Source organism: Sarcophilus harrisii, chromosome 3 (genome assembly GCF_902635505.1).
Source record: "Sarcophilus harrisii chromosome 3, mSarHar1.11, whole genome shotgun sequence".
In the NCBI taxonomy this organism is placed as follows: domain Eukaryota; kingdom Metazoa; phylum Chordata; class Mammalia; order Dasyuromorphia; family Dasyuridae; genus Sarcophilus; species Sarcophilus harrisii.
Genome location: NC_045428.1, coordinates 401,376,960 through 401,385,878, shown reverse-complemented (window position 1 = coordinate 401,385,878; position 8,919 = coordinate 401,376,960). Strand labels below are relative to the sequence as shown.

Here is an 8,919-nt window from a genome sequence, read left to right as displayed (position 1 = left end):
GAATCTCATAAGAAAAAAGAATTATAAGAATCTCTTATGAGAAATTATGAGAATTATAAGAATCTCTTATGAGAAACATAATTATAAGAACTTTAAAGAAATTATGAGAATTATAAGAATTCATGAGAAATTTAGAGAATTATAAGAATTTAAGAAATTATAGAGAATTATAAGAATTTTATGAGAAATTATAGAGAATTATAAGAATTCTTATGAGAAATCATAGAGAATTATAAGAATTAAAGAAATTATAGAGAATTATAAGAATCTCTTATGAGAAATTATAGAGAATTATAAGAATCTCATAAGAAATTATAGAGAATTATAAGAATCTCTTATGAGAAATTATAGAGAATTATAAGAATCTCATAAGAAATTATAGAGAATTATAAGAATCTCTTATGAGAAATTATAGAGAATTATAAGAATCTCTTATAAGAAATTATAGAGAATTATAAGAATCTCATAAGAAATTATAGAGAATTATAAGAATCTCTTATGAGAAATTATAGAGAATTATAAGAATCTCTTATAAGAAATCATAAGAATCTCTGACTCTTTAATGATTTTCTTAAAAGGGCAAATCGGGTAAATCGTCATGGGAAACGTTGTGGGAAAAAAAAGAAAGTTCCCAGCTCACGCCTGACCCGGTGTACGAAGTTAATTTCATTAATCACACAGGTCCCCCTTGTCTTGCAGAACAGCAAAGTGGGGCCGGGGATGCTCTGGGCTGATGATGACTTTGAAAAAAGGCCCGACCGCCAGCTCCAACAAGGACAAGCGTTTGCAAAAGAAGAAAAATAAAAAGTGACCAACTGTTCATTCTAAGATCGGTTGATGGTTGCTTTCCCCGCCCCCTCCTAATACCTGGCCGGTTTCACATTTTCAAGCACCCAAGTGATGCTAAAAATATCGCTGCAACCCTTACCTGACGACAGTCCTCCAGCATCTCACCCGCGAATAAGCGCGGGGGCGGGGCGGGGTGGGGGGGGAGGGGCGGCGGGGGAGGGGCGGGAGGGACAGCGCCGGAGGCTGCACCGGTGGACTTCTCCCGGCCCGGAGGTGCTCCAGGTCCCCGCTCGCACAGTCTCTCCCTGCGCACGCGCGTTGCTCCTCCGCCCGACTTGCCTACAATTCCATCCCACTCCTTCCCCCCAAGTCCTTAGGAGTGGTACCAAGAGTCGGGGGAAAGGGGCGGGGGCAGCAGGAGGGGGAGGGGAAAAGGGCATCCTGACCACGTGACCTCCCCAAGATGGCGGCGCCCAGAGGTCTCCACCTGATACTGAGTAGAGGTAAGAGCCTGGGGCTGGCCGCAGCACGGATGCGCACCCAGACGCCGGCGCGCGCGCACACCCACGCCACACTTACATCCACACGCAGAACTCGTCGGTGCCCTAGTGCGCGCACGCGCACGAGTTAAAAGTTGACACGTGCACCAGGACACATATAGTCACAACCGACAAGGTCACGCCCGTCACCCTGTTTCACTCTGTCTCTGAGTGTGTCTGTCTCTCTGTCTCTCCCTCGCCTCCGGTTCCTCTCTTTCTCCCCGCCCCACCCCTTCCCTCTCCGCATTTCCCTTCCGCATCGCCCCCTCCCCAAAGCATCCGCAGCCTGCGGGCAGTGCCCCCGTTCGGGTAACTCCCCTTTCTTGTTCCCCCGCCCCCCTCTGTCCCGTTCATCATCTGCTGAGCCTCGGGAAAATGCCGCCTCTGGGAGACGGCCGCTGGGTCCGAGCGTAGTTTAAGTCCTGCTGACGGTGTCCCGCATTCGCAACTACTCTTAGGACCGCCCGCAGGAAGAAAGAATAGCCGAGAAAGTGCTGGCTTCGGAGGTGGAACACCCGGATCCCAGTCTCGCCCCTGCCGGGTGTGTGTGCCGGAAACTGCCCTAAACCGGATAGACGAGCAAAAACCAGCCCCTGCTCGCGTGAAGCTCTTCATTTAGGGGGAGCCCCCATACAGACCACCTACTAACTACCTGCAAACAGGAGGTGTAAAGGTCAGGGAGAAGAGACGCGGAAGAAGGAAGGCACTAGAAGTAAGGGGGAGTAGCAGGACGTAGAGAATGAGTGGGGAAAGCATTCCGAGGATAGCAGAGTCAGGAGCGTCGCAAGAGTTGTTTGTCCGTTGACCATGACATCAGATGATGCCATAATGTGCCAGTGAGTTGGATCTAAGAGTGAGGAAGGGCTGTGCAAAGTCGCCAACCTCATCTTCTCCTTTGCAGCTGTCCGGCTCTAGTAAAAAGATAAAGATCGGGGCTTTTTAAAAAATAAAATATTAAGGCTAGGGAGCAACGGAGGCAAAGAATGGCCTCTTTCATCCCATTAAAAAACAAATAAATTAAAAAACTGGGAGAGGGAGACCCTCAGGGTTTTTGGCCAGAAAGAATGTCTGCTATTGACATTCGCTCTAAGTCAGTCAGGTGACACTGGATTTCAGAGAACAAGGTAGTGAATAAGTGAATGTAAGAAGACTGGAAAGGGTTATGAAGTTATGAAGGATTTGAAATGGCAAACAGGATTTTTTAATATTTGAATCTGGAGGTAATAGGGGATCACTCTAGTACATTTACTGGGGGGAGGAGGAGGGAACATGACAGAAGGTATGTGTGACACATTCATATCTATGATTTAGGAAAATTAATTTGGCAACTGAGGGGATGATGGACTGTGAAGGATGCGCTAGCATCCTGGAATCTTTAAAATCAGCTGGAGTCAGGATAAGCGAAAGTCCTAGGTTTTTATTTTTTATCCAAGGGAGAGGAGAGTTCACAGACACAGGAATCTCCTCTTTCTTTTCCTGCCACCTTGCTTGTCCTACTCCACCCTCTAAATCCTGCCTCAATCTCTCTATAAACCAAACAGATTACACCTGCAAGAGTAGTGGGCAAGGCCATTCTTTCTCCAAGCATATGATAATAGAGTATTGTCCAATTGTTAATTGGTCTTAAGTGCTTGGATCTCAGTACATCAACTCAGTTTCAGCCCATTACATCTCCCTCTTTCTTTTGTTTTAGAACACCGGTGGTCAGGCCATCCCTGACTTCTCAGGGAGGTGAGAGCCTCCAAGGGGAGGTGATCATGAAGGGAGGTGAAAGCACTAAAAAGGAGATGATCACGCTCTCCCTGACATCTCAGGAAGGGAAATGAAAAGCACCAAAGGGAAGTGGGGATTGCTAGCGGGTTTCTGGGCTGAAGGGTTTTATTAGAAACAGGTATGCACAAACCCATCAGCATGGGAGGTATCACACAAGCACATAGCGATAACGCACAGGCTGTTAGTGATGACCCTCCCCTCAGTCAGTGCAGGCTCGATGTGGTGTAACAAACATGAATTGTACATGCAAGTAGTGATATAACAAACAATATAAATCAACATGGTGTTGTAAAAGATTTCCAGAAGTCCTAGAAGGCGGGTATGTAAACAATAATCGCACATACGCCTTCTTCAGCAGCCAAGAGATAGTCCAAAACCAATCTATTGTCCATTGCTTCACGTGTCAGGTAATCCAATGATCCCCCCCAAGTTTTTGAAGTCCTGCAACAGTCTTTTTATGTGTTAGGGAATCCAATGATTCCAGCAGATTTTGAAGTCCTGCAACGGTCTTATCATTTCTCAGAAAATCCAATGATTCCTGAGGGCTTTCAAGTCCTACAACAGTCTTATGTCTCAGAGAATCCAATGATTCCTGAGGGTTTTCAAGTCCTACAACAATCTTATGTCTCAGAGAATCCAATGATTCCTGAGGGTTTTCAAGTCCTACAACAATCTTATCACATCTCAGAGAATCCAATGATTCCTGAGGGTTTTCAAGACAACAATTTTCAATGTCCATGAGTCAAACACCATAACTGCCAGGCTCTTTCAGTGGTGGGCACAATCAGCAACAGAACCACCCAATGTTTCTTGGGTCTTCTCCTTCATTTCAAGGGTCTGCTCCGTCTCTCTCTCTGATGGACAAGGCGAATATGGCTTGTTGGCACCCATTTGATTCCTTCTCCACCTGTAGAGATACAAGCAAACCCTCTCCCCCAAGCAGTTAATCTATCTGGTCCCTTCCATACACTACTTTCTGAGTCTCTCCACATCACCTGGCGATTATCTAAAGATAGTGGAGCTGCTCACACTGAACACTGCCCTTCCAGTGGGTTATAAAACCTGTCTGCTGGAGCCAGTGCATCTTTGTCAAAAATCAGCCCTACTCTCTGACTTTTGCCTTTCAGAATCTTTCCTTTCATTTACAACAACTCAAATGCCACTTTCTTCATGATCCTTCTCATTCTCCAAAATGCCTGGCTTTTAGTATCTTAATCACTTCCCCCAACTATCTTAAATGATCAACAAATTGCTCAAACTTATCTGCTGCATTTACTTTGTATAAAGGGTATATAGGTGGTGTCAGATCTAGAGGCAGAAAAACATCTTCCTGAGTTCAAATCTGGCTTCCAACACTTACTAGCTAAGTGACCCTGAGCAAATCACCTAAAACTCTTTGCTTCCTGTAAAACAACCTGGATAAGGAAATGAAGAGTAGGACATGACTGAGCAACAACTCCAAAATATTTGCATGTTGTCATCTTCAACTAGATTGTAAACTTCTTAAGAGCAGAGACTTTCATATTTGTCTTTTTGTCCTTAGTATTTTTTTTTTTTATTTAATAGCCTTTTATTTACAGGATATATACATGGGTAACTTTACAGCATTAACAATTGCCAAACCTCTTGTTCCAATTTTTCACCTCTTACCCCCCACCCCTCCCTAGATGGCAGGATGACCAGTAGATGTTAAATATATTAAAATATAACTTAGATACACAATAAGTATACATGACCAAAACGTTAATTTGCTGTACAAAAAGAATCAGACTCTGAAATATTGTACAATTAGCTTGTGAAGGAAATCAAAAATGCAGGTGTGCATAAATATGGGATTGGGAATTCAATGTAATGGTTTTTAGTCATCTCCCAGAGTTCTTTTTCTGGGCATAGCTAGTTCAGTTCATTACTGCTCCATTAGAAATGATTTGGTTGATCTCATTGCTGAGGATGGCCTGGTCCATCAGAACTGGTCATCATATAGTATTGTTGTTGAAGTATATAATGATCTCCTGGTCCTGCTCATTTCACTCAGCATCAGTTCGTGTAAGTCTCTCCAGGCCTTTCTGAAATCATCCTGTTGGTCATTTCTTACAGAACAGTAATATTCCATAATATTCATATACCACAATTTATTCAGCCATTCTCCAACTGATGGACATCCATTCAGTTTCCAGTTTTAGCCACTACAAAAGGGCTGCCACAAACATTCGTGCACATACAGGTCCCTTTCCCTTCTTTATAATCTCTTTGGGATATAATCCCAGTAGTAACACTGCTGGATCAAAGGGTATGCAAGTTTGCTAACTTTTGAGCATAGTTCCAAACTACTCTCCAAAATGGTTGGATTAGTTCACAACTCCACCAACAATGAATCAATGTCCCAGTTTTCCGCATCCCCTTCAACAATCATCATTATTTTTCCTATCATCTTAGCCAATCTGACAGGTGTGTAGTGGTATCTTAGAGTTGTCTTAATTTGCATTTCTCTGATTAATAATGACTTGGAGCATCTTTTCATATGACTAGAAATAGTTTCAATTTCTTCATCTGAGAATTGTCTGTTCATATCCTTTGACCATTTTTCAATTGGAGAATGGCTTGATTTTTTATAAATTAGAGTTAATTCTCTATATATTTTGGAAATGAGGCCTTTATCAGAACCTTTGACTGTAAAAATATTTTCCCAATTTATTGCTTCCTTCTAATCTTGTCTGCATTAGTTTTGTTTGTACAAAAACTTTTCAGTTTTGGTATAATCGAAATTTTCTATTTTGTGATCAGTAATGATCTCTAGTTCTGCTTTGGTCATAAAGACCTTCCCTTCCACAGGTCTGAGAGGTAAACTATCCTGTGTTCCTCTAATTTATTAATAATTTCATTCTTTATGCCTAGGTCATGAACCCATTTTGACCTTATCTTGGTGTACGGCGTTAAGTATTGTCCTTAGTATTAATATGACACATAATATGTGTTAAATATGTAGTTTGTTGATCATTTAATTTATTAATTCATGATTACCACCACAGTCAAGTCACTTAACCTCTCAAAAACTCAGTTTCTATTTCCATAAAATGAACATAATATGACTTGTACTAACCACCTCTCAGAGTTATTGTAAAGAAAGTAGTTTTTTTAAACTTTAAAGTGCTGTGTGAATGTTAGTTATTGTTATTATTTAAACATTCTTCCAAATTAGTTGGAAGGGAAATGAACAAGATCAATGAAAACTGACTTAAGGATGATCATGAGTGAGTATCTGAACCAGACTGTCCTGGACCAGGAGTGAGGAGGCTTGAGTTCTTTTTTCAAGATCTAGTCTATTATTGAAAGAAAATCATTTCTCTTTTTTCTCTTCTATCAAGTAACTAATTATTCCTGATATATCTATCTTATAGAGTTGTTGTGAGGATCGAGTTAGATCTTGAATTTTAAAATATTTTCAACACTTCAAAGTATCAGATATAAGGTATATTTATAAAATGTAAGAGGACTTGCCAATCCTTCCCCCCTTCCCCCTCCCCCTGCAGCCTTGGACATCACTCAGGGCATGGCTCAGATGATCTGAGGGTAGCCTTGTAAGGGTGAACAAGATTTCAGTAGGAGGAAGGGGTCCCACCCAAAGAAGCAACATGGCAGTTCCCTGGAGAGGAGTGCCGGACCTTGGAGGGGAGTATCTTGAATATCCCTATTAGGAAAGGAATGCTCACATCATAGTTACATGTAGTTATAGAGAGAATCATGTACTTACTATAGGTTAGAATCATACATACTTATGTATGATGTAGGAAGTAGAAGCAGGCACCAAGATGATAAAAGGACCCGCAGTCTTTGTAATAATTGGAGCCTCACATCACCCTGGTTCTCGCCCCTCATTACTCACAGTCTTCGCCATTCAAGTGGACAGGCAGTGCTGGTCACATAAGGCCTGTTCCACTTGTAGAGTTGGGGCTGTGACCCCCAACATAAAATATATGCAAAGTATGCTTTATAAATATAAAATGTTATTATATAGTCCAAACAGCTTATCCAGGCCCAGATCAGAAATTTATTGTGAGATTCAACATGGAACAATGGGGAAAGCATTGTCTTGGAAGGTAGAGGGCCTGGATTCAAATTCTACCTTCGCTGCATATTAGTTATATAACTGGACAAATCATTTCATTTCCATAGGCCTTAGTTTCCTCATTTGTACAAGGAGGGAGTTGTCCTAGATGAACTCAAAGATCTTTCTTTTTCAGCTTTTCAATTTGTAAAAGTTAAAATAGAAAGGAGGTAGCAGAGAAGTAGAAACTGCTGACTGAGTGGAATCAAAACTGGATGTAAGAACAAGCAAGATATAGGTATCTCTTGTAAGAGTAGAGGAATAATAATGATAACATTTTTATATTATAATTTAGTGTGACATAAGGGATAATATATAAGAGAGATAAGGGATTTTAGAGAAGAGATGAAGTTCAGATCCTAAACTAGATTGGGAATGAAGAGGGTATAGGAAGATAGTTTTGTGGCATGGCTCTGGTTCAGTCAATTCAGTCATGTCCAATTTTTCATGACTCCATTTGGGGTTTTCTTGATAAAGATACTGAAATGGTTGGTTCCTTCTCCAGATCATTTTACAGATGAGCAAATTGAAGCAAACAACAGTAAGTGACTTGCCCAGAGTCATATAGCTAGAAAGCATCTGAGTGCTTTATTCACTTCACCAGCTATCTTCCCATATAGCTCTGGTTGTTTGGTAATTGTTGTTGAGTAGTTTCAGTGATGTTGAACTCTCTGTGGCTCCATTTGTAGGATACCATGCCTTCTTTTTTTTTTTTTTTTTCAAGTAACAGTTATTTTTAAAACTCTAATTATGACATATTTGGAATTGTCTAGACAATTTTAGGAAAACAAATTACTTCCTAGGAGTCAAGGTAAGGTTTGTGACTTCCCTTGATGCTAGCAGAATCTAAAACTCCTTGAGGATAAAGGCCATTTAATTTTTGACTTTGTATTTCCCAGTACATTACAGATATTGACTAAATTCTTACTGAATTGAATTGCTCTGATAACTTGATTGAGAATTAACTGATCTGGAATATATAGAATATTGAATTCTCTCTCATTGAGGGGAATAGAAGATATATTAATAAGTAAAAGTCAGAGTGGGGGACTAGAGAGTTGGAAAGAACTTACTGTGGAGTCAGGATTCTATTGGTAATGCTACTCCCCATAGGACCTTAGATAAGTTAGATAATCTTTCTGTAACTTAGTTTCCTCAATCTGTAAAATGATCTGGTGATGGCCTCTGATATATATAGGACAGATCTATGATCCTGTAAACTCTGAGTAATCTAGTTTGTTCATTATCTGTCATTGTAGAGTCCCAGCTTGTCTTGGTCTTGCCCAACAATGTGCTACTTAGCACTTCTCCCTTCTGCTTGTCAGTGTGTTCTCAGAGAAGTCAAACTTATTTTAACTTAGGTTAACCATAGTATAGGCAAGAAATCAAATCTACTGCAATATCATGTAATTATGTAGTATGGTGTCAGATAAAATAATAATAAAAAATTCACATTTATTTAACACTAAGATTTCCAAAATGTTTTCCTCACAGGAAGCCTGAAAGTTAGGTAGAGCAGGTATTATTATCCCCAAATTGTTGATGGGAAACAGGCTCATAAATGACTTTTTCAGGGTCATATGTAAATGCCTAAACCAGAATTCAGGCTCAGATCTCTGACTTCAAATCTAGCAGTTTTTCAAATAACCACGATGCTTCTAGAATTACCTGTTTTGGATAATTTCTGCTGGTGTTCTTTTCCTCTTTTCCACT

The 8,919-nt window shown here is 40.6% G+C and overlaps 1 protein-coding gene across 3 annotated transcripts in view; it reads left to right on the top strand.

Moving 5' to 3' along the window:
* The first annotated feature begins 1,013 nt into the window (after window positions 1–1,013).
* The window catches only part of METAP1D (methionyl aminopeptidase type 1D, mitochondrial), a 99,374-nt gene continuing 91,468 nt past the window's right edge, over window positions 1,014–8,919 (top strand). For 2 of the 3 annotated variants that reach the window (XR_004233088.1, XM_012544810.3), the window contains exon 1: window positions 1,014–1,292. Coding sequence is in view for 1 of the 3 variants with exons in the window: in XM_012544810.3 (XP_012400264.3) it covers window positions 1,253–1,292 (40 nt within the window). In the remaining 2 variants the exon portion in view is untranslated. Of the gene's footprint in view, window positions 1,293–1,901; window positions 2,041–8,919 lie in introns of those variants that run through there. The other variant, XM_031960463.1, reaches the window with a different exon arrangement.